Source organism: Thunnus maccoyii, chromosome 7 (assembly GCF_910596095.1).
Source record: "Thunnus maccoyii chromosome 7, fThuMac1.1, whole genome shotgun sequence".
Taxonomy (NCBI): Eukaryota; Metazoa; Chordata; class Actinopteri; order Scombriformes; family Scombridae; genus Thunnus; species Thunnus maccoyii.
In genome coordinates this window covers 23,759,410-23,785,973 of record NC_056539.1, presented here as the reverse complement: position 1 = coordinate 23,785,973, position 26,564 = coordinate 23,759,410, and the positions used below count along the sequence as shown (strand labels likewise).

Here is a 26,564-nt window from a genome sequence, read left to right as displayed (position 1 = left end):
CCGGCTTTACGCACATCACTAAGGCCTTCTCTCTGTGTCTGTGTGCAGCGTTAAGCACAGTTTGTATTGTAGAGGTGATAACATTTAAGCAAACTAACCGATGACCCAGACGACATCCAGCAAAATGGCAAGACTATGGCAGGTTCACTGCATTGACACATTTATAGCTTCCACAGAGACATCAAGTCAAATCACATCAAAACAAACACAAAATACATAAAAGTCCTCTGACTGCTGACACTTTGTGCAACTCAAACTCTGCTCATACTTCAGCTGAACAGCGAGGACCGATGAATACAAAGCAATAGCATAAAACAATGTGGTCAAGTAACTATCAGATAACATAGACACAAATCTTTCATTTCATAATATAAGATATTCCTTTTCATGGGCAAAGATATCTGGAGGATCATTTTCTTTACAAAGTGGATTTTTTAAAAAAAAAATTCATAACTAAACAAATACGACCTGTTAACATACAGGTTTAAGAAATCAGGCTTAACTTTTAGGCCACTTAAGCAAAGAAAAGTGGAACTCAGAGTACTGCGACCAGTCCTGCGGCCAAAGAGAAATATAGTAGCACCAAAATATTACAACAGAGGGATAGTTTAGACAGGCAGAGAGAGAGAGGGGGAGAATCGAAGAGGTACTGATTATCGGTTTATCCTAAAAGACGATGGAGGAAAGGTACTCTCCCTCGCTCTGTCTCTCCAGGTTTCAGCAGCCCTCCCTCCAGTGGAATGTATAACTCAGCTCGGCCTGGAGAGGCATCTGGTCTGGGCTGAATTCTGTCTGGAAAAAAAGGTCCCTCTGAACAGTTATGGGACCAGGTGTCTGTCTGACAAGTGTCCCAGGTAGGTCTCACACTCCTCTGATAGAGGTAGTGTGAGGGCTGCTGTCACAAGGCTCAGTGGGAGAGTTTCAGGCTTACTGTGTGTGTGTGTGTGTGTGTTTGTCTGTGTGTACAGGACCCAAAGATGGATGCTGTAAGGTCCATGGTGTCTAGGTCAGTGTCCCTGGCAGGTTTTGCAGCACATTTGTCTAAAATATGGCCGGCTGCAGAACTTGAACCTGAGCACCAGGGGGCAGTAGGCCACAGTGTTCACATCTTTACACTCTACAGGGGAGACAGACAAAGAAGAGATTAATTCCTGCATTATAATGCTACGTTTCTACAGCAGTGTCTGTATTATATTTTAATATGATCTCATTTCCCACCTTTAACACTAGAGAGACTTGAAATATTTAATTTGGAGGATGTAGTGCAAAACTTTTGAAATTTAGCTTGTGGATTATAGAATTAATGAATGTGTTGAAATTTGAGAGAATCAAATATGCCACAAGGGGCAATGCATCCTGGTTCCACACAACATGGCAACTTGTTATAATGTATTTAGATGAAAAAATTGAAGTTAATATAAGACTATTTATCCCACCTCTTTTTATTATTTTATTCTTGTCTCTGTTTCTAAAATGCATGATACAATTTACATTTTATTCTGTTATTGCAACATTTCTGGATGTGTGTATTCTGTATATGTGAATATGTATGTACAGGCAGGTGCATGTATGTTCTACATGTGTGTACATAACAGTATACTGATTCAGCTAACGTGTGTTATTGAAAGGAAGACTCGGCTAGGAGTACGTGTGATGGGAGTTTAACATGTTCAGCCACATTAATTTGTATATAAACATTACAATTTTACAACTGCAAACAATAAAAAAGGCTTGAACTACTGCATTAGTCATTAACATCTGTTTATGATGTCATTCTTGAGGTATACTGCCAGCTCAGACTCAAAAACCCTTTATTTCACCTCACTGTGAGTCTCAAAATATGTGTTCAAAATAATTTAACTAACCCCAAAAACTGGAATTTCAAATAAAATTCCAAATAAAAATTTTTAATAATGTTCAACAAATCAAAACCTTAATTTCAGCATAACAATTTTAAACTTTGCCAACACAAATACAATCTCTCTTCATGTTGTTATTTCAGTGAAATATGAAACTGGAGGCAGTGAACTTTGACCTCTGACCTTCAGGGTTGTCTGTACTGATGGGCAGACTGAGGTCACATTTGCTCTTGCACTGCTGCATGGCTGCTGGCCGCTGATGCTCCAGACACTCATTGGACGGCTGGCCGGTGTGAGTCAGACACTGCACCGAACGCATCTCCTGACCCAGACCGCACTTGGCAGAGCACTGCAACACAAAAACACATTTAACATACGGATACACAGCACGTCCTGCACTGACAGTAACATGCTGCCCTAGCATCAGAAATGACCAAGTATTTCTTTAATCCTACAACATATCATATGTGACTCAAACAGGATTAAAACATAAGGTGAGATAAAAGAAATAAAAAATTACGACTTCTTTTCCTATTATGAATTGGGCTCTGTGTTCACTTTCAGTTAGTTTTATTGCCAGTCAAAGCTGCCAACATGCAGAATTGTCTTGTGCAGATATAAAGTAAAGAACTGTGCTATGAAACAGAGCATAATATCAAAACTATGGACCAGTGTGGACAGACACCGGAGTGGTTCTGAATCTGGAACCAAAGGTGTGCCGAAACTGACCCAGGACTGAATCCCTTCACACACACTTTGTTTCCCCTGTAACTAAAAAATAATCAAATTTCCATGCCTGAGTAGATCGACCACAGTCGTTTTTATGAAATAAATATATAGCTGCATTTACACACACCCATGGTGGCAAGCTACCATGCAAGGTGCTGGCACAACCATCGGGAGCAATTCGGTATCAGTATCTTACCCGAAGACACTTCAACATGCAAAGAGGAGGAGGATCGAATCACCAAACTTCTGATTAGTGGACAACCTGCTCTACCTCCTGAGCCACAGCCGCCCCATATATCAGTAAGACTTAAACACCAGTATGTACATAGTTCAAGTATATTGTACATGCACAATATTGATGGAATTTCTCATTCTTTTGGTGTGTTTGGTGCTGTCATTACTGTGGTGTTTTTTAGCCACGCTGTTGACAAGAATCTATGTTATCAATGTCGGTCTGTCAGCAGTCCCACCGCTTTGGTCCAGACTAAAATATCTTAGCAACTTGATGGATTGCTATAAAACCTGATACATTCATGACTCCCAGAGGATGAATCTTACTGACTTCGGTCTTTTTTTCTAGCACCATGAGATATTTGATATTTGTGGTTCAGAGTGAAATGTCTTGACAACTTTCAGATGTATTAATATGTCTTTTGGTGCAGACATTCATGGTCTGGTAACTTTAATGATGTGTGTCCAGCGCCTTTATCATCATGTTGAAAACTTTAGTTAATGACCAAAAACACCTCAAAATGAATGACAGTCCCCCAAAGCCTCAACTGCACTTTGTGTTAAGTCCTATTTGAATACACACACAAAAAAAACACGAATAATGTTTAAACTGTGCAGAGATGACGATCAATACCAAATTCAGAAAAAATACTGTATTTCTTACATCTCTCTAGCTTGTTTGTCACATTGTTACTCACCCAACATAACATACTATTACATAATAAACTCTGACAAGTGACTTTAAATGTTGATCTTTCTGCTCACACCATCCTCACACACATAAAGTATGTAATGCTGCCACATATACAAGACTTTTATGTTCACAACATGATAAACCCTTCTGATTGCAAAAGACCCTCTAACACCACTTTCGGCCAATTATACTACTTTTACTTCAGCACAACTGCTAAATATTAAAAACAAATTTTGGACCTCAACTTTTATCTATTGAACTGTTTGTTTTTCTTCACAATAAGCATTACAACCTCACAGAGACACTAGTCTTGTTACATTACATCTGGCAACATGAGAATATATTCTATAAGTCCTTTTCTACAAGTGCCTTTTTCCTAATTATCTATACTGTATCTATGACGTATGGCTGTTTATCCATGAAGGACGTCATTGCTGATTCTAATTGGCATATTTCTATTTATTCAACAGCTACTGAGTCAGAGACAGTTTTTACAGGTAGTGAAACCACTTCTGCTGATAGTAGAGCAGCTGGTTATTGTATTATAGAACAAAACAGACAAAGATTTGCATAAAACATATAGAGTATGAGTTAAATGAATAGGACCAAGAATAAACCAGAAGTGAATGACAGGAAAGGTGTACAGTTTCGTACCTCTCCCCAGGGACCCATCACCCACTGTGGGGGAGGGCAGCGCTGCAGGTTACAGCGTACTCTGGAGGTGGGCCGGCCATGCTTGGGGCACTTGGATTCTGGCAGCGTGTCGCCGCTCTCCCCGCTCTTGCACAAGACCACACGGTGCCTGTAGCCAGGACCACAGCTGGGCGTACACTGCAGACAGAGTGGGAGATGAAGAAAGAGGGGGGAAAAGGGGAAACATGAGGCGGCAAGGCAGGGAGTTGGAGGCAATGGGAGGGTGCAGCAGGGGGTCACTGCGGTCACATGCATGAAAAAAAGAAATCCTCATCTTAAACCACTCAGCAGAGGGCAGCAGCAGTATAAAAAACAAAGTCAAGAGTCTGCTTAGTTCCTGTAAATCAGCTGGACGTAATCCCTCTCCTGCATGTGCCATCACTACGTTACACAAGACGTCAGAGAAAAGTTGAGCACTGCTGCACTTCTGACACCATTCAGTTTGGTTTGAATTCATTCTTGAACTGTGAGAACAAAGTTTAGTTCCAGGAACAAAGTGGAGGATGTAGAGAAGCACTATTCAGGAGCACAAGAAAGACTTGACAAGATGTGTCTTAAAAATAAAGTCTTTACAGAATTACAGCTACACTAGAACACAGAGAAACTTAACACACCTACACTCCACGAGACTGCTCGAACTTAAGGGTCAGAATTAAAAATAGGTCAGGGGATTCCCACATGACAAGTCTAAACAATATGTATTCATGACTGCAGCAACATGTTCCATGTGATCTATTGGTCTGCTTCGTGCTTCTGTTGTGTATTTCATGGTTAAGGTGTTCTTCCTTTCTCCTGGCAGATGTGTGGGTTTCTTAGGTTCAACTGGAAAAGAAACTATTGCTTCATCTGAGAGGAATTTTTCAGAAAACTGAAATATTGGTTCAAATTCAGCCATGAATTGGGGAATTTCCCTGTGTACTTGCATGATGGGAGACCTTTGATGTCTGCCTACCTCTGACCAGTCCAGGGCCAGCCATTCAGGGGGGCAGCTGTGGTTGCTGCAGGGCTCAGTGAGTGAGGGGCGTGTGGGGGTGCAGGCTGAGTCGTCCAGGACCTTCTCCTCTGACGCAGAGATCCTCCTTTTACATAACACCTCCCGTGTACGCAGTCCTCCGTTACAGCTGCGGCTGCACTCCGACCACTCTCCTGTCCACCAGCTAGAGGCCAAGAGCAGCCTGACACTCAGTTTGTTTTTTTTCCTCACTCGCATTGTATGATGTACTTTATCAATGAACACACTACAGCAGGATATTATACTTTACAAACAGGTAGGAATGCAAGGCAAGCACAGTGTAAAAATGATGGCCTAAAGATGAAGTATACACTGTGATTACTACTATAGTGTGAGTGTAGAATGAAACCTGAACATTCACAACACTGAAGCACCTATACAATCATCCAAATATCATTTACAAGCTGCATGTCGCCAAACAGGGACTACAAACAAGCTAAAGCTAACCCTACTCTAACACTGAAAACTAGAACTAGTATAACTACAAACAGGAAACAATACTAAAATTTTATCTAGAAGAAAAAGTTTAAAGCAAAGTTCACCAAAATTTGTCTGATGTGGAGATAGATTGTATGATGGGAGGTGTAAGTCTGATAAAACAATAAAAGAAGACATAAAGAAACTCAGACACTCACATAAAACAAAAATGTGCATTTAAAAAAATGTTTCTCACAAGCAAGAAATCATCAGGAAATACATCTAACATACAAGAAAATACTACAATGCCAAATATTTACCTTGGGGAGCACGGCTCAGTATTGCAGGATCTCCTCTTCTCTTTGGGTTTGTTCTTCTTGTCACAGAAGTGGTTGTAGACGACTGAATGATCTCCCTGCTTCTTACACACCACCTGCTGGGTCTGTACACCTGACAGGTGAGACAAGACAAATGTACAAGAAGGCATTAGGGATACGCACTGACTCTCAGTGTTAGTTGTTTTGAAGCCTGTGCTACTTTACGAGAAGGATCCTGCCACATTGCTCCGATTATTTATCTCTGAAAGTGTCTGTTGGGGAGCGCTCTGGTGGCGTTAAAGGTTTAAGGCACCAATCATGAACTGCAATGTCCCTGGTTCGAGTGCAGTTAGAGACCTTTCCTAAAAAGCTGTAAAAAATTCTGCTTTGAGTCTGTTGAGAACAGCAACAGATTGTTCTAAATTCTCACCCAGGTGACCTAAATTATGGAGTTTAAAACTTTTTAGCAGTCGACTGGCTGCAAAAATGAACCACCAATATATCAAAGGACGGGTTCACAATTTTTTAAAGTCTGTCTTAAAACAATAATCAGGTGCCCGAATGAACACTGAAACAGATTTTTCTTGCTGTAATCATTCCTCCTGTTCATACCGGCCATTAGAAGATCCCGTCATAATATACTTATAATGTAAGTGATGGGGGCCAAAATCCACAGTCCTCCTTCTGTGCAAAAATGTATTTAAAAGTTTATCTGAAGCTTCAGTCGTCCAAATTAGTCAAATCAAGTAGTTATCTTTCAACATTACAGTCATACAGAGAGCCAAAGTCCCTCTTTTTGTTACTATACTTCCACCGAAGCTCAACAGGGAAACACTGTCTGAGGAAACACAAAGAGGGAATTTGATGCTAAAAAGACTGTAAATGTGGCAGATATCCACTTGATATGATTAACTCAGACTGCTGAAGCCTCATATAAGCCGCAGATAAACTTTTAAATGCATTTTTGCACAAAATGACTGTGTGGACACACTGTGGATTTTGGCCCCCATCACTTACATTGAAAGCACATTTGAAGGGGATCTTTTAATAGCCAGTATGAACAGAAGGAATGATTACAGCAAGGAAAAACCTCTGTCAGAGTTCATATGGGCCTTTAAGAATCACAGAAATACAGCGTCTGATGTCTGTTGGCTGATATTTCCCATGTAGTTTTCAATGGCACCCTAATTCCAGTCTTAAACAAAAAAAGAAATCAGCTAAGCCTCTCACTGAAGTTCATGGAGTCAATGTGACATTCCTGAAATTATTTAATAAAAGAACAAAAGTATCCCCTCTTAAAAAAACGTCAGTGCCAGTACCCTGCTTATTGTTCACCCTCCACGTTCACATCCTTCACTCCACATTACATAAGCCAAAGAATTTATTTCTCAGAGGGGAAAATGAGCTCTTATCAGGTACAGCAGCATGGATCATTAACTCACAAAGGCATGAGAGGGGAAAAGGGAGATTGACTATGTGTGATATCTCCAAAGCCTCTGAGCTTGTGAACCGCTCTGTTCTCAACGTGGACTCAAAACACTCCCACTCCCATGGTGGTTTCACTGGGTCAGTGTTGGTCTACAGCAGGGATTTATACTGTGTGTTTTTACGGGCCTCTGTATGTGTGTGTTAGTGCATCTGTGTGTTTGTACATCCGTGTGTGTGTGTGAGAGAGAGAGAAAGTCAGGAGGAGAGAGACAGGGAGATGAAAAGAGTGGGAATGTCTCAAACTTTCATGTTTAATTTAATTTCCTTCCTGATGAAACACACACATGCCAACATGAGTTCTCAAAGCTAGTACCGCCTTTACACAAGGCTTTACAAAACAGTGTGTTATTTTGTTACATAAAAACAAAAAATGTGGAGGGTGTGGCGTTACTTTTTTCATTGATGCTGCTTTCTATTAGCCTTGCGCCTACGTGACGTGTGTATAAATGCTCTCCTTCAACAAAAACTGTCTCCACAAGGTAAAACATTCAATATTCAGGCTTAGATTTGTTTTTTTGCTCACTGTTAGGTTTAGGCATATAGTTGTTATGGTTCAGTAAGTTAGGTTAGGATAAGTCACTGCAATGTCCTGCTTTGTTTGTCTGTTGTTGTTGTTGTTGTTATGTGTGTTTGTCTACCTCCAGCGCAGAGAGCTGAGCAGCGTGACCAGGATGTGTAGTGCCAGGAAAAGCCGCTCAGTGGATCCCTGCTGAGTGGGGGGTTGAAACGATAGTGGATCCCTGGATTCTCCTCCCTCACCAGCACCTACACACACACACACAACAAAACATTTGCATTACACATTCTCACTTCTCCTCTTTATTTTATCAAAGCAAATATTGATTTTTTTATCCCTTTTTACCAAACTGTCGCACATTAATCATGAGACTTGTTGCAGGGATTCTTTGGTCAGAAAAAGTTCTGAGCTTCTGTTCTTACCATGACAATGAGGGTCATATTTGTTGGCCCCAGAGCCTCGAGAGTTTCTGGTCCATCAGTAGGCCGCCTATAGTGGAAGGTTGTTCCGGCAATTTCGAACCTGCGCGGCGTGTCAATGGTCAGCTTCCCATTGATAAAGTACTGATCACCTTTACTCCTCAGCACTGAGACACAGAAGAAAAGGAAGAAATAAATGCACTGATTTGTCACTTAGTTCACCTGAGGCACCTTATGGCGCATCTTTTTCTGTTCTAAATATTAATATATAGCATCAGACGGATTTGGAGTTGTGTGGACTGCATGTCTGATGAGCAAGACTAGCTGTCCCCCCCCCCCCTACCTCCAGTGTAATAGAAAGAATAAGAAACCTCCTTTTACACCAGCTTGGGAGCATGCTGGCGGTTACCTCCAATGCTTGGCTTGTAGTCACACAGCTAAATAGAAAAATAGCTACTTTTGTTGCATTACATAATTGTAGCAATTCATTAACTAGTGAAACCAGCTACACACAAATAATGTATAGCTCCTTTTTAATTAGCTGAATCCACTGGAATTTATTTAGACGTAACTGCCTGTGGTGGTGGGTTTGCAGCCATTATGCCACAAGTTTGTAGACATTTCTATGGTTCTTTTCACCGAGTGGGAGATATCGTAGCTGTCAGAAATTCCTGATATCTCATAATTTTCTCTATGAGGTTGATATGAACAGCTTTCCTGACTCAGCTGATCATAATTATGGTCTGAACAATGTGACGTGAGCGCGGCATTAGCTAGGTTACAAACATCGTGAGCTACCTCTGTGTTTTTACGGCAGACATTTTAGCAGGTGGAGCACAGGTGCCATTAAAAAACATTATTAATATTAACTGCTGTATTCCATTCAGGTGTTCCTGTTTTAAGGCCCTCATATGCTGCATGCATGCACACTCATTTAATTGGTTACATAAATGAAACAGAACCTAATGTGAACCTTAATGTTATTAGTGACACTGTGCTTTTTCTACTACAAGTCCAAAAGTCTGGTGTGATACACTCACTATATCAGTTTCATATTGGTGCATTCAGTTGGCGTTTTTGCATGAAACAGATATAAAGAAATGAAAATGATATGGGCCTCTTTCACAACTGACATTTCAACTCGTTACTGTGGGAAAAGCACAGAAGACTGTGAGTCAGCATGGACAAAGAAATGACCCTGAAACTGTAGCAGCCATCATTATTTTTTATTATTTACACCTGAGCTTTTCCTACTGTGACGTGAGACAGCAACTTTCCCAAAGTGTTGGTGTATTCCAGAAGAGATAAGATATTCACACAGGCATGTCCTATTGCTTTAAAACTCATAAAAAGACCAACTTGTGGTTCACGTCATAAAAAGCCTATTTCTTTAACTATTTACATTGAAAGGAGACAATAAGCTTGAATGCTGTCTTACCAAGGTAGTTTAGGGAGATGTTGAGCTCTTGTATGTGGATGAACACGGATCCTTTAGGGATTCTGACAACCTCTTCATAACCTGAGAGACACACACACACACAAAGTCAAAAAAATGAAAGCAAGGTGAAGGAGGTTTATTCACTGGGGATAGGGGGAGTGATGCATAAGTAGTGTTTAGCTCTGTGGGATGCCGATGGACTAAGCAGAGGCTTCAGATTCCAGCTGCATTCCTGGGCAGCCGGCCTCAGCTGCTCTGCTCGGCTCTTTGCTAGAGAGCGAAAACTATGCCAAGAGCCGGCTTCTCCTCTCTACTTCTCTACTCTCCATCTGTTTTGGTCTCTTGTCCCTTTCTTTTTATGCTCATCTCACCTCTGCTCTGCTTTTCTCAGCTCTGCTCTGCTGTCCAGCCAACAAGCCCTGCCGCTGCAGCCCTGCAAATAACTTCAGCCTCACTAGAGGAAGAAGGAATAAAAAAATTCCTTCCAGTGCTTTGACCACAAGAGGAAAGGAGAGGCTTGGCCCGTGACCTCTCCATGGAGCTCTGAGAGGTGGGACTGACCCTGCTCTGGGTTTTCTAGATGGAGGCGTGGAAGATTAGAGGGAATAGAGAGTCTGAGGTTTTTGGCTGCTCGGCCTGGCCTCAGAGACAGACATGGAGAGAGCAAAAGTGCAAGAAATAAGTTCTTCTGTTAGCAATCAGGGACCTGTGTGGTAAACAGAGCAAAGGAGCTGTAAACCCCCCTGGCCCTTGACACTTCAGTAACCCCTAACCGCCTACCAGAGCCACAAGCTGGACAGATGGAAAGGACTTAAAGGGACATTACACCTTTATACACCTTTTAAAAACCTCTTTACTGGGATGAGGGAACTCTGTTTTTTATTTTCCTATTTTATGGTGTAGCTTCAATAGTTTGGCTCAATCTCAGGGTCATAAAACACTCTCTGCATACTGTGGACAGTGTTATCACTCCCTTATAGTAACAGAGCATCAGAGGTGAAGATAAAAGGATCAGTTTAATTATTTTTGTGACTTGAGTTACTCTGTGCTGCACAGGTTTTTATTCACTTGTGCTCTGCTGCCTTCTGTGTCAGTAGACATATTCAAATCACAGAAGCAGAAAGGAAAAGCGCTGGCTCAAGGCTTTAGGAGTTCACAGATTGCTGTAGACATGACTGAGAGATTCTGCTTGTCATAAATCTGTCTGTGCCCAGAATACCCCTCCAATCCTGGTCCTGGAGTTTGTGCTGGAGCTGAAGCTAAAGGGTAAGAGATGAGACCAGGGTATAATGTAGATGTGACTGAGTTCAGACCTACTGTATATGGCCTTTAGGACTACGTACATTTTAAAGAACTCAACTGAACTCATTTAACTCAACTTTTTATGGACAAAATGACTTACATTTGAGAAATGTACACTACAGTATATGATCAAAAATATGTGAAGACCCCTGTCCACAGACCCTGAAACCCAATTTTAACCCAATCAAACACCTTTTGGATAGATTGGAAAGCCCACTGTGAGTCAGGCCTTATCACCCAACATCACTCTTGTGGCTGAATGGGAGAAAATCCCTGCAGCCAGCTTGTAAAATCTTATGGAAAGCCTTCCCAGAAGAGAGGAGGCTGTTACAGCTGCAGATTAAAGGACTGGTTCAAACATTTTCAAGTCTGTTTTAAAGCAATAGTCAGGTGCCCAAATGAACATTGAAAGTAGTGTTTTTCTTGCTGTAATCATTCCTCCTGTTCATACTGGCCATTAGAAGATCCATTCATAAAGCTGTGATGATGGGGGCCAAAATCAACAGTCCTCCTGTACAAAAATGTATTTGTAAAAGTTTATCTGGGGCTGATATGAAGCTTTAGCCATCCAAATGAGTCAAATCGAGTAGATATCTTTCAATGTTACAGTCTTTTTAGAGCCAAAGTCCCTCTTTTTGTTACTATACTTCCACCGAAGCTCAACACTGTCCAAGGAAACACAAAGAGGGAATTTTATGTCTCTCAATACTTTCCCTACTCAGGCTCAAGCCCATTGGTTCCTGTATCCTGTAAGATCTTTACAAATAGGTCATGAATATATAGGCTACTTAGATTTTAGCAAATGTTACTCAAACACAAGTAAATAGTGTAGAATGAGGTACACTGCTGAGTATTTACGGCAGTAGGACAATGCACTGTATGTGGGATTAATGCATGTTTTTTAATCGCTTTTAGACAACAATGGTCTACGGCACAGAGGAACAAGATTTATCAGATTTTGGCTCCAGACCATAGATGCCACATGACTAAAACATGACTAAACAACCTACAGTTTGACTTCAGCCTTACTAACGAAATTTTAAGGCAATAATGTCAGATATTTTTGAGGGTAGTTGAGACCTCAGCGGGGGTTGACAGAGTGGCCTGGTTGCTGTGGTCCAGAGCATGGTTGCCTGCTCAGGGTGTGTCCACTCTGAGGAATCCTGGATGGGGGTGAGTGGTGTTGACAGTTGGGTGAGAGACTCTGAAGTTGGTGTTGCGGGGAGAATGTAACCCAGAATAGATCCAACAGCAGCCGGACCTCAAGCCACACTGGTCGGACCTCACCTAAATCTGTCTGCCACGTGTCCCTGGGTGGCTGGTGGATAAATATATGTATGTATGTACGTATATACAGTGTATGGTATGTATATGTACTGTATGTATTTATATGTGCTTCCTCAGAGATCATGTGTTGGCTCAGGAACCCTTAGTGTGCATCTGTATGTGATATTGAGCTGACCAGACACTCCGTATTTGTTCATTCATACATAAGGATGTGTAATCTTTATTTGTAGATGCGTTTATTTATAGGGCCACACATCTGTCAAATTCCTTGCTCTGTTTATTTTAAACATGCCTACATCCACCCATTTCTTAAAAAGCTTTGACCCCTTCAGTTCTTAGTAACTTTCAGCCTATCTCAAAATTCCCTTTTCTGTAAAAGGTCTTAAAAAAGTGTTTTATACCCAACTGATTAAATATAGAATTTCAACTGTTTGAAAATATTCCAGTGGTTTTAGGTCTGAACATTGTGTGTCAAAGAACCTCCGTTTAGTAGCCGATGCTGGCCTTAGCCCCATCTAATCTTGTTTGACCTTACGGCAACATCTTCCTCAGTCGACACAATATGCATCAAGGCTCTGGAGTGGTTTAAATCTCTCTCTCTCAGGCATCTGTCTGTTGAACTTGGTTGCTTAATTTCCTCGTCTACAAAACTTACTTGATGTGTACCTCAGGGATCGATTCTGGGCCCTATTCTTTTCTCTGTTTACATGCTTCCCCTTGGTCACATAATTAATAAACATAAAACATTGCTGCCTTTGTATGCAGATGATACACATTTATATCTTCCTGTCAACTTTATATAAAGCCTCTATTGATGGACTGATAAACTGCAGAAGTGTTCACTATAGGACAATAAAAAGGACTACTCAGGAATTCATTGACGTAAAATAGTGATAAAAATTTGTCCCCTGTGGTCAATGCAGACACAATGATGGTTATAACTAGTGGCTGCCAACCTAAAATCTGGGCTGAATCAACACTCAGCTATACATATCATTTATCTTTTAGCATTCATCAGAAACACCCAGAACAGCAGGTGCTGAAATAAATGATTGTTCTGCAGCAATGTGGAAGTTTTGTTGGCTTTATCAAATAAATAACTGTAACAGTATGCTGCTGTGAACAGAGTTTGCATGTGAACAGACAATTATATGATACATTCTGAATGTCTGGGGTATACTAACTCACATTGCAAGGCAGATTTCCAAGGTGCATCCACAATCCAGGATCCAGTATCAGAATCCAAAGGTTGCATGTGCACGTTTTTGGGACAGCAGAGCAATTACTTTGCATAGCTTCTCATGGTAAATGCCTCATGTTCACCTAATCTGAATCTCAGAAGAGTAGAGATTGTTCCAATGCTGAATTCAGAAACTAAACCCTTTTTCCAACCTGCCAATTATATCAATGCAGATCAAAATCTTCATCTTTATGTGCAGAAACCTATATGGAAGTAACTCCCAAAGGAAAATTGATGAGATAACTGGGAGAGTGTTTTAGTTCTGTACCTCCTTCGGGCAGAGAGTCGTTGAAGACTCCCTCCACAGACACGCAGCTGCTCCCGTCACCTCCGCAGATCCGACAGCGGTCCTCGCGAACGTCTGAGCCGAGGATTCGATCACAGCCTACGTGCTGCAAGAAGGGAGAAACGAATGAGCTTGCAGGGTCAGTCGGGGTCATGGGTGAAGGGGCACAGTCAGTAAGTCGAGAGGTGTCAGAGGCCGGGCTGAGGGATTACCTCTAATGTCTTCCAGACCACTTTTCTAAAACACAGAAATATCAGATGGTAAGTCCAGATGTGTTTTCTGATCCTGCGCAGACATAATGCTCTTAGGTTGCTAAACTCATAGCTGTCGACATAAATAAGTTTCATGATGAGCGGAGCAGGTGGTTTTACTCAAACTCTTTAACAGTGAACCAAACCTAAACAAAAGTGTAGAGAATGAATAGCAACTGCTCTCATTCTCATATATCCAAGTGACAGTTGCTTATTGTAGAGAGGGATAATGAGGCTTAAGTTTATTATTACTTTTACATTGATTAGATCACAGTTCAAAACTAAATCCAGAGTTAAGACGGTGATTCACGCTACAGTTACCAGGGTTATCTGGTGGCTTTATAATATGGACATTAGAGACTTAAAGCAGTTTAAAATGAGAAAGGTCTCATCTAGCAGGAGGCCAGCGTTTCCCAGAGATCACTGAGGACATTATATTATGTTCATTTGATCCGAATGGTGTGTCAGCATTTGCATGGTAGAGATAGTGTTAAATTTGTCACACAGATCACAGAATCACTTACAAATCGAAATAGATATGATTTTCAAATTCAGTTTTCAATTTGATGCTTTTGTCCAAAATCGACTTACATTTTGTTCCTGCACACATCAGGAGCATTTTGGGGTTCAGTGTTTTGCTCCAGGAAACACTGACATATAGACAGGATTGATCACCAACCCACTGTACCACCTGAGCTACAGCCGACTGATAGAACAATACAGAATGCATATTATGCTGTTTGTGGTCTTGAAATATGATAAAACTTTAAATGAGACAGAGTCCGATAATACATAAGTTCATATAAAAGACTAACACAATGTCCCAAAAGTGCAATTACGTTTCATTTAATAGCGAGAAATAAGGAATGTTTGTCAGTGGAAACTCAAAATTAAGCAAACCCACAGGTGTTATGATCCTGTGTCTGCCTAACCTGCTGCCACTCTCCGAGTGGCTCTCTCTCCCTCTCTCTCCCTGTGTGTATGTGTGCTATTGTGTGAGTGGAGACAGGTGTGGTGGAGTCAGAGCAGAGCCACACCAGCTGCACCTCATCACCGTTATCAAGCTCTCTACAAATACCCAGCTCTGCCACTACCACCAAACCAGATTGTAGACTCTGCTACCCGTCAGTGTTACTACGCTCCAAGCCACTTCACCTGCATTTATCCTGTTTTCCCTCGCCTAACCCTGTCTCCTGTTCTCTGAAGTTCAGTCTGCTCTGGCTCTGGCCCCTCGTCTCGTCTTGTCAGCCCTGCTTCCCAGCCCTGGATCCATGCTCTTCCCAGCTTCCAGCCAAAGACTCAGCCCCAGTTTCCCAGTTACCAGCTCAAGCTTCTTAGGCCTGCATTCCCTTTTCCCAGCCTTTAAAATAAATACCTTGTTTCTATTATATCTCTGTTTCCTTGCCTTTGAGTGTCTTTCTCTGCCTAACCTAACCACAGGAAAGGGATGCTATGGTATAGCTGCAACAAATGGCATGTCAGCTGTGTTTCCCCCTACATTCATTCTGCAGCGGCGCACCGCCTCTGCAGAATTATGAGCATTGCTGCTAAAATTCCACACGATCATTAACATCAATGGGCTACTAATGATCTTCACTCGCACACAGTGTGGGCACAATAACACCCTACATCACTGTGGAGTTGTTTTGAGTCATCCTCCCTCTCCTCATTCTCCAAAGGACATCTATGTGAAAGGTACTGTTAAAAGAGTAGCGTGGCTCCATTAAGGCATAGGGCAGTGCATAATGTGTGTGCATAGCGAGTGTGTGGTTGAGCGAGTGGCAGAAAAGTTACGGTGAATGTGAGCGGAGCAGAAGAAAAGGTTAGCAGTAAGTTGTCAATCTGGCAGTAAATGTACGGTACAGGCTACAGTGCGTCAGTTAATAAATCTCAAGATCAAGACATGTGTTGTGATCTATCTTCTACACTTCAGACTGAAGTAGATCAACAGGTGAAATCACTCAGAGTGGATAGCCTTCACCTGGTTTTACCTGGTCCATTAATTTCATGAAGGAACAGGTGTTGCAAATGTTTTGTTACTGTATATTTTGTCCAACAGATCCGGGAAAAAGGGGCTCCAGCAGGACATGCCTTTCGTCTGCAGCGGCATGTTGTGTTCAACTGGACCATCTGTTCCTGGGGCCTTTTTCCTCCCCCACCTCTCCCTCTCTCCTTCTGTTTCTCCCCCCTCCTAATTGTCAGACCACAACTTTGGAAGCGGAGCCAGCATGAGGCTGCAAACAAGAGATAGAGATTTCTCTACACTGTGTTTGAAGTTTTATGTGTGCATAAAAAACACGAGAGGTGACGATAGTGCAGAAGGAGAGGGGAGGAAGAGGCTCTGACTGGACTCATGCAGACAGAAAACTCGCGAGAGGAAGGGAAAGGAAGGAATGGAGAGATGTAGAGAGTCAGAAAGGGAAAGAGAGAGATAATAAGACCGCAGTGAATGAAAGCCAGCCTGCAGTGCAGACAGACTAACAGCTGAGCTGGAGGGTCACTGAGTTCCTACAGAGTAGAACAGAGCAGAGTACCGAGAAAAAGAGAGAAGGGAGGAGGAGAAGGAGGAGGAGGAGGGAACAGAAAGGCGATGTTGATAAACAAAATCCTCTCCTTGGATGAGTTCAGGAACTCCAGCCTTCCTCAGCTCTGTAGTCTACCTTCGACACTTCAAATAAAGCAAGATCATGTGGGGTAAGGGGCAGCAGAGGGGGAGCTGCTTAGCTGAAAATCTTTTGGCACTCCTCAAAACTGCAAGAAACCACAAAACAACAAGCTGGATGTGCTGAGGTTTAGAGCCTCTCTAAGCCTTTTTTCTGTTCACATCTTTTCCTTCCATGTCTAAACCTTCTACTTATTTGTTGGAGTAGAGCTACATCCAACATAAACAAGAGGTGGAACTAACAATAGATGGAGAATCAGCAGCAACCACATACGCTGCACACTATTACTATTTTTTTGTCCGCGTCCTTTAACAAATGGGCCATGTGGGTGTCAAAACGGGTTCCAGGAGCTCCAGGCGGTCTCCACTTCAGGAAAATGAACAGCAGTTTGATGTTTTGTTTTCATTAACAACCGGGATTAAGAGAGAGCATTGATAATGGGAATGTGAGATTGCTGCCAAAGTTAAGATTCAGTTAAATTCAGCAGCTGATTGTGATGATCGTCAGCAGTCACTGTGTAAACTAGACAGTGGCGGCTTTCCAGTCTAGAGAGCGATTATAAACAATATTATCTCAGTTGAAGACAGTCTAGTGTCTATCCTCCTAACTGTGCGCTCACATCTAGCGGCTTGTATTTCAATCAAACACTTGCACGGATGTGTACAAACACACACATAGAAAGGTCTAATCTCACCTTACACTCTCCGTTTACACACACATCCAAGGAGTCGTCTCGGCAAGGCGTGCCGTCAACCACAGCTGGAGCACGCTCTGTGTAGAAGTTGTATCCTTCTGCCAGGCAGTTGAGAGAGCAAGGCTTCACCCCACCTAAACACACATATGCACACACACACACATGCATACAGACAGGGAGCAGGGCATATAGTATCAATATACTGAATCTATACGCATAATAGCACACAAACACACACATGCATGTACAAATGTTCAAATGTAACAGCAGTAAATGGTGCATATACAGTTTACTGTATGTCTGCACATATCTATACATTATATACATGGATGCAACCATTCACAGAAAAGAATCAATTGATAGACATATTTTTTAAGATATTCACAAGACACGTGGCACATACAAGACCTGAGACAAAAAACTTTTCTACTCAGTCTTCTATTGTATTGATTTTACAGAATTATGCGTTTTAAATCCTCAAAATTGCTCCAGATTGATGCTTTTGATTCTAGTGACATTGCACTTTGTAGCATTGGCATTGTCAGATTTATGTTTGCTTATGTGCAGTTCTTGTTCTCTGATACTATAAAACATCATGAAGATCATGTTATATAATCGAAATCTCCAGAACACCTGCTAAATAGTCCTTGAGGGGAGATTGTTTTGTCTACTGCTGTTACCAAGTTCATGACTGAACTTTGAACCTCAACATTTACACAAACATGAATGAAAAATCCTTAAAGTTCTCAGAATAAATGTAATAATAATAAAACATAATTTCCATGATAACAGGCAATTTCCATCTGCTGATGAAGATAAAGTGATATGATCAAAAGCTCCAGGACAGCTGCTAAATTCAAGTCACAAATTACAAATTTGCCTCAGGGGGCATTACAATCTGTGCAGCACAACATCCTCTATCAACATTAGACCCTCGATTCAAATAAGGAAAAACTCCTCCAAAAAAAGCATTGGACGGGGGAAAAAAAATGGAAAAAAAAACTCAGGAAGAGCAACAGAGGAGGGATCCCTCTTCCAGGACAAGCAGACATGCAATAAATCAAAACCAAAATAGACCAAGATAGCAAAATTACAGTGTGGAAAAATGAGATGACAAAATTATGGATAAATTGATAACATATATGAAAAATCTTGAGGTGAGACTGTTTTGTCTAAAACATCAGTATATGGGCTTTGTTTCCCTGATGTTCCATCTGCCCAGTTTACAAAAGCTCAAAGTTGAGTGAATGTCATGGAAAAAGGCTAAAGATGCTTTTGAGACTCTCTCCAGGAAAGAAAATTTCATTAGCTTGCTAGTTTCTGGCCAGTATTCTGCAGTCTGAGCTAATGCAAATATACCCAAACATGCAGAATTTGAATGCGGACTAATGAAATAGTCACTGAAGCAGCAGCCAAACCTCCTGCGGGGCAACTTCCTAAAAGCTGCATTCCTACACAAAACCACAGGCTTCTCTAGCAGCTCTGCAACTCATGCTGGGTGTTTAATTTGGTCTTTACATCTTCTTGAACACCTGGTTGAGGAATGAAGGACCACTAACACCAGACATGAAGCCTCCTTAACTAATGTTAACATGAGGCTATTATAATCAAATCTGTTTAGGAATGCTGTTTTTTTTTTTAGCAAAGATTTCAACATTGTAACACAATCTGTGATACTATTCAACGAAGCCTGTGCTAGAAAGCGATAAATGTCGTATTAATATGTATAACAGGTTGCAAGTCTTTTATCACATCCTTATGAAGGGTGCAGAGAGAAAAGGCAGAGAGGACAGTCTGCTGGGGAGTAGGAAATGTTTGTCAGTGCTGACATCCAGAGAACAAGCAGCTGAATTTGATTATGTCCTCGCTTCCCTCGAATACTCGCACACTGGAACAAAACTACTGAATGCTACCTCAAGTAAATGCATACACACATACACATAATGTGCTATACACAGACAGAGAACTGTGAATGGATACACCACGACAATGGTATTAACAAAGTTAGTGACTTGATTTCTAGTGCACCACAAGTAACAACAGTATAAGCACATGGTACTGAAACTTAAGAAAATGAAATTATTACAACTAAACTTCTCAAAAATCAGCAGCACAGACATAAAAATACATTATTATAGAAGACATATGCTTTTTCTTGTTACATATATAATCTTGCAACACAGAAAAATAGTTTGTTTAGGTAAAAAACTCAATACCAAACATACCCTGTGAAGTAGAATTTAGTTTGGTCTATTTTTTTTTGACGTAATAAGGAGGAGGACATTAAATCACACATAACTACGAAACTGTCAAGAATGGCACAATATAATCCAAGACTTGTTCAAATTTTGGGCCTTGACATAACGACTGCAGAGCTGCAGAAGTCCAGGTGACCACATGACATCATCACTGCCGCAAATTACATTTCACAAGTGCGTATGTGTTCAGTGTTTAGCGTCTCCACTTGGTGTGACGAGGCGATTACACTGTACACACAAAGAAAATACCAAGCAATATGAAGCTTCGGTGAAAGTTCAGTGAGGAAGATCTCTTCCCTCGTGTTCTGTCTTCGTATCTCTATAGATAAATGTCTGCTGTTTCTTCCTGTTCCATTTCTCTCCTTCGCTGCCTCTTTCCCACACTGTCAAAGTCCCTTAATACCCAATTCCAACGTTACCATACCATACCCACATTCCTCAATCCAATCAGTCCCTAGACGCCGTTCTTTAAATATTTTTGCATTTCTGCCATTCTGTCTTTAAGACCTACTATTGCGCAACCCACCTCCTACCCATCATCCACCATGACCTCCATAATATCCAGGGAGACTCGTCCGAAGGTTCCCATCAACCACCTGCTGACTCCACTCCACCACCAGCAGCATCTAGACTCCGGGGGGGGGATCCTATCCTACCTCCTATCATCATAAGGGCCAACGCTTAATGAAGAGTCTAATCGCAAAATATCTTTCTCTGTTGCTAACCTCATATTGTTATATAATACTCTATCCAAATACACAAACAGTCATGTATAGATATGTGCACATGCATGACTAAACCCTATTCATCTTGTCACTCTCTTTTTTTCTCACTATTCATTGCCCTGCCATGACACACACACACACACACACACACACACACACACACACACACACACACACACACACACACACACACACACACACACACACATAAGCACACATGTGCACAGTGCTGTTATAGGGTATTCTCCAGCCAAATGGTATATATCCTTCATTCATCTGTGCAGCTTGCCAACAGCTCCACTATTTGAGTGGCTGTTGACATCAGTCTGGGCTGTGTTTGTTTGTGCTGGCAGTGCTGAAGCAGGTACAGTATGTACTGGGAAGGAGAGAGAGAGAAAGAGAGAGAGAGGGAGAGAGAGAGAGTATGTACTGGCAGGCTTGCAGACGATAAAGTGGTCAGACCATGGAAAACTACAATTCCCATGGTGCCTAGCTTTGGCAGGGCAACCAGGGCTTGCAGCAGGGTGTGTGTGTGTGTGTGTGTGTGTGTGTGTGTGTGTATTATAACTTGCAGGCTGTTCTATGGAGTGTGAAGGTTAAATGTGAAGGCTGCTGGACTAAGAACAGCAATGTGGAGCAGCTTGTTCAAAAAAAAAAAGAAAGAAAAAAAAAAAGAAGCAGCTTAAACGACAGACCTTTTTTAATGAACTGTCCTTGGCTGTCTGAGCCGAGAGAGAAAGGCTGTCTCTGTTTTCAGTGTCTGAGGACAGAAACGAAGAGAGAGAGAGAGAGACAGTGGGAGAGCGAGAGAGATTGCATAATGGTGAACTAAATAAAGAGAAGGGGAGAGAGAGGGAAAAGAAAAAGTGAAAGAAGAGGAAAGGGAAGCTGTCTTCTCTGAGCGAGAGGGTAAAAGTGAAAGGAAGAAAGCTGAAATGAGAATTTGAGGAGAGCGAGAGGGCTGAAGAGGACAGGGAAGGGGCTTGGCGGTGTGATCTGGCCTTAACGCAGGGCAGAGTCTATGGCACTGTTCCTATTTTAACAGCTGCAAGGGATTTCTATTGTAAAATCAGCTGACTTGATGAAAGGAGCACTTGTTGCCTGAAGTTGGAATTGGCTGGCCGGCCATCTCTGTAAGCCATTATGTTATTGGAGGGCTAGATTAAAGGCAGTTATGTCGTTGAAACTATTTATCTTTCACGTCCAGTGTAGTGCTCATCAGGAGCGAGGAATTTGATGCAAGGCATTGTGGGATGCATGGCTCTCTGCAGCCAGCATCTGCAGGCCAGACAAGAGAGAGTCTGCAGCTTCAATTCACTTTCTCCTCCGCGAGCGCACACACACACACGCACGCATGCATGCACACACGCACGCACGCACACACACACACACACACACACACACACACACACTCTGTCTCCTGACTTCTGTTTGTCTCCTGTCATCAATTCCTGGCTCACTTCTTTCTGTCCATCGTCATCTGTTCACCTTTAATTTTCTCCTCCTCCTTCCTAATTTCACTGCATGCAACTTCTAGCCTCGTCTTTCGTTTCAAGGCAGTTCTGACAAACAAGTGGACGAACATGTGGAATTTAAATTTATCTTTAGAGTGATAACACTTTCCTTTAACTTGCTGTGTGCAGCTTGATCTATCTGGAAACGTGCAGGTGTGCTGATGGTCCTGATGACAGAAGCGATCGTTAATGTAAAAATGTTTAATTACAAAATGAAAGTCTTGCCTTCAACATTTTACTTAAGTTAGATTAAGACAGATGTACATTATTAAAGTAAGCATCTTGCAGAATGGCCCCTTTATACTATTATACATTATAATCTATGTGCTGTACCACGTTATTATAAGTTATACCTTAAAGAGTGGGCAGCATTTTAAAGTTGTAGGTGGTGTAGTTAGGGATGGTTTACCTACTTTATATACCGGTATAATTTACTTTATTAAGCTACCTAACTGATGTAGTACATAGCATGCATAGAATAGGATGGCCATATGTTATGATCATATTTGTGTTTTTATTCCCAATACCCTGCGTAGCATAAGTGGGTAAAGCTAATATAATAGATAGATGGATATTCGTATGTAAAATCTAAATCTAGTAAGTGGTCAGCTGTTTGATACATGTAGTGGAGTAAAGAAGTAGTAGAATCATAATGAAACGTATAAAGAAAATACTCAAGTAAAGTATAAGTTCCTTACAACTGTACTTAAAGCTGCATTGATTGCAACAAGCTGTAAACATAAGACTGACATACAGGATTGTCACCTTATAAAGCTAATAGTGTGAATATGTTGGCAAACTGTGAATGTTTACATGCAAGTAAGTAAGATAAATATAAATCTGATATTTACTCTCCTTTAATCCCTGTAAATATTGCCACCAACTTCTGAGGGAAGTGCTGTGCTAAATTCTCCAACTGTGTCTACGAGCTCGTTACTAAGTTTGTTTTTTAAAGATGGGCAGGTTTTAGCTTTTTGCTGAAAACAGCAGCATCTCGAGACAACGCTGATGAGAGTGGTGAGAGTGAACCAAAACAGTAAATCCGATCTGAAATATGTGAGCGGACAACGTAAACCACCCAAGGAATAGTCTTAGCAACAACCTTCGCAACAAAGGCTACTGAACGGACGGCCGTTTGTGGGCACGTGCGAACAATATGACATCATCACGAGGAGGAAGTAGGGGTAACTTTGCAAACGGAGCATTCAGAGCAGACTGAATCCCTGGCTTTTGATTTGAAGGGAGCCTTTGTACGTACGTTCACCTCAAGTTTTGGACCTTTGACCATGTTTAACATCGACATCCGACACCATAAAAGTATAAAAATAACAGAAAAGAGAAAAAGCATGATATGTCCCCTTTGATATAACCATATTGATTGGAGTGGTGTTAAGCTCAGTTCTCGTGTACATGAACTTTTCTCCAGTGGTTGATGTAAAGGTCAAAGAGTTTGTCTGCAGTAAAGATCACTATGGAGCAAATAAAACACAGGTCACTCACTCACCTCCTCTGTATGGCTTCCAGGTGTAAAATTTTCCCCGGAAAGGAACGATGTCGAAGTCGGAGCACTGTATCTCCCGGAAATCCCGTGAGCCTGCAGGGCACTCCTGTAACACGTACACAGAAAACAGGTGTAAACAAATTACATTTAGAATTTATATTACTATATGTTCACTAATTGAATAACGTCTATAACATTAATGATGATGATGAGGAGCAGTGATACTCACATCAATATTGCAGGACCTGAAGCGCTTTCTCTCCCCCAGACAATACTTTCCACCAATGGTTGGCCTTCAACCAAACACAGGGAGAATCAGGCCAGTCAGTCACATCTGAGTACAATTTAACAAGCTCTAACCTCCATCATCACATCACAACACAATGCTGGCTTCTGATCTCTGCTTTGTCTGCCTTCATCAGCGTGTTTTCAGTCTGCACTCTTTTATTGCATTATTGTCTATCACAGACCGTCACAACAATACCTCTGTATACATATTATACTGAGAAAGAAGCCAGAGGCAGCCACCGTCTAATGGGTGCCTCTACTAAACTTTCAACAAATTTAAACAGCATGGAGCCAAAACAAATATGCAAACGATGCTCAGAAATGATACCAGAGAGCACCCTTGGCCTCAGATTTTGGTCAATTCATCCTCTGTTCAATAAATTCAAGATGAGGGATCTGGTGACTGCTATTCAAAAGCAAGTCTGGTAGCAGTTTCGTGATGATTCAGACTATCTGAATTATTTAACACACAATAAAAAACAGTGGGACTGCTGTACTGGATTAAAATCCTAGCATTCATGTTACCTGCATGGAATTTGCATCTTCTCTCCGTGTTTGCGTGAGTTTTATCTGAGTGTTTGAGTTTCCTCCAAAAGATAAAACTGACAAAAAATTTTTCTCAGGATGAACCAATCTAACTTTTTCTTATTTGTTGATACAGATTCAGATTCGTAAAGTTAAAGTACTGGTCGATATATCGATCGAATCTATTCAAGGTTGTGCTTTTTTTCTGTTTTATACTGTATGTGTAAAGTAGCATTAAGTTTTAACTGCACATACAACTTTAAATCTCTCATTTTAGTGTTACTATATGTAAAGTTAAATTTTGTCTTTACAAATTCATAACAACATTCACTAAGAAACAGTATATAGTGTGGATCAGTAACTTCTGGCTAATACCTGATCCATTCAATGCTGATCCAATGTATTGGATTGATGCATCAAAAAGTGAAAAAAAAAGTCATGAACCAGCATCTTCTATCACTAAACAGTTAAAATCAGTGAGCCAAAAATAAGGTTGGGGGTAGTAGAGAAATCCGCTTCCTGACCTGCTGCATGTATACACAGATTTACAGTAACCAGGTTACTTACAGTGCATGTAAACACCTTCAACGTAACCTGGTTTCTCTGAGTGACCTGGTTACTTAAGTGCATTTAAACACACTGACTATAATATACTGTGTAAATAGTTTGCTGGAGCATAAAGAATTCATTCCCATTGTGACTTATTCCAGTTTTGTCCTCCTGTCCTACTTGAAAAACTATTTCACAGTACATTGAAAAAGGAATTAGAACCAAAGGGGGACCAAGACTATAAAGGGAAGGAAGTTCACATTTTAGGGTAATATATTGTATTTTGCTTAATGCCAGAACTGTAATCTAGTCTAGATAGCAAACTAGAGGGTAACCAGCTGGATAATCTCATTTAGTGGTTTACATACCGAAACAATGTTACTCTGAGAAATCAGGTTAGAGAGGAAACCTGACAACAAGTTTACATGCACTGTGGTAACCTACTTACTGTAACACACATATACACACAGCAAGTCAATAATCAGATTTCCTCCAACCTTATTTTGTTCGAGTTCAGCGGTCGAAACCTGCACCACTGTGTCTAAAGATCTTTGCTTTTATCTTGCTGCTCTGCTGTCTCAGTGATACTTCCCTTCTCTGAAGTATTTGGCACACGCATACATGTAAAAAGCTTCTGCTGTAAAAAAGGTCTTTCTTCAGGGGAACTCTTACTGGGAAAATCAGATTTCTGCAGACAGCCGATTATCTCTGTTACTTAAGAGCATGTAATCACACTGACTGCTATTCTACAGTATCTGCTGTTCCTGGTAAATCAGATAAATCTCACCTTCTCACTTATGTGCTGAGGTAACTTGAGTTTTACTGTACAGGTGAATCTGCCAGGTAGAGTTTCACACTACAAAACTGATTCATTTCAGACTGGCCTGACATGTGGCTGAGATCTGTACCTCGGGCTGTCGCAGTGTCTGATAGAAGACGAGACTCCACCTCCACAGGTCCTGCTGCACTCCTCCCAGGGTGACCACAGCCCCCAGCCCCCATCCACGCCCTCTGGACGCGTCCCATACGCCACACACACCCGCTTGTAGCACCACTGTAAACACATATAACACACATTTATACACACATGGATAATGAATAAATAAAAAGAGGAAGCAAAGATTATAAGACAAACCAACAACACAAGATATTCTGCAACCCATGAACAGTTCTTTGTGTGTTTCAGGATGATTTTTTTTCCTTTTAAAATGGTTCATCCTACAAATATTTTTATTGGAAAACATGTTATCCAAACAAAACATCAGCCAAGTTGGGTCAGAGTGAGGACATGCACTGCTTTTTGGCTGGACTGGCCACGGACCAGCCCTGTAACCCCGAGTGTCTGTCTGTCACTGACTCACTGACTTACTGACTGACTGACAAAGTTACACCATTGGTCAGCTGGCCCAGCGTTGGGAGTTTCCTCATTGGCTGTTGCTCTTTCAAAATTAATTGGCGTGAACAGTTTTAATTATGTCCTCAGGGGGCGTTTACAGCGGAGCCCCTGCGTGCAGTCCAGAAAGAAAAACACACATTTATATGGCAAGCAGAGCAGTTCAAATATATGTGATTTTTAACACTCGGAGGCTCCAACACTGACAGGATACCCGTGGATACAAAGAGACATGACGGATCCATTTTACCAGCATGCATGGCGGCTTGCGGCT

The 26,564-nt window shown here is 41.4% G+C and overlaps 1 protein-coding gene across 5 annotated transcripts in view; it reads right to left on the bottom strand.

The window, feature by feature from the left end:
• Positions 1–731: 731 nt before the first annotated feature.
• The window catches only part of adamts10 (ADAM metallopeptidase with thrombospondin type 1 motif, 10), a 60,320-nt gene continuing 34,487 nt past the window's right edge, over positions 732–26,564 (bottom strand). For 3 of the 5 annotated variants that reach the window (XM_042417623.1, XM_042417626.1, XM_042417627.1), the window contains 13 exons: positions 25,806–25,951; positions 23,765–23,828; positions 23,539–23,641; positions 17,538–17,671; positions 13,912–14,035; positions 9,815–9,895; positions 8,380–8,543; positions 8,079–8,205; positions 5,956–6,085; positions 5,159–5,381; positions 4,168–4,344; positions 2,043–2,208; positions 732–1,117 (listed from right to left, as the gene is read on the bottom strand). In XM_042417623.1, coding sequence (XP_042273557.1) covers positions 1,008–1,117; positions 2,043–2,208; positions 4,168–4,344; positions 5,159–5,381; positions 5,956–6,085; positions 8,079–8,205; positions 8,380–8,543; positions 9,815–9,895; positions 13,912–14,035; positions 17,538–17,671; positions 23,539–23,641; positions 23,765–23,828; positions 25,806–25,951 — 1,749 coding nt within the window. In that variant the 3' untranslated portion in view covers positions 732–1,007. The remainder of the gene's footprint in view (positions 1,118–2,042; positions 2,209–4,167; positions 4,345–5,158; positions 5,382–5,955; positions 6,086–8,078; positions 8,206–8,379; positions 8,544–9,814; positions 9,896–13,911; positions 14,036–17,537; positions 17,672–23,538; positions 23,642–23,764; positions 23,829–25,805; positions 25,952–26,564) is intronic. The other 2 variants (XM_042417625.1, XM_042417628.1) reach the window with 1 other exon arrangement.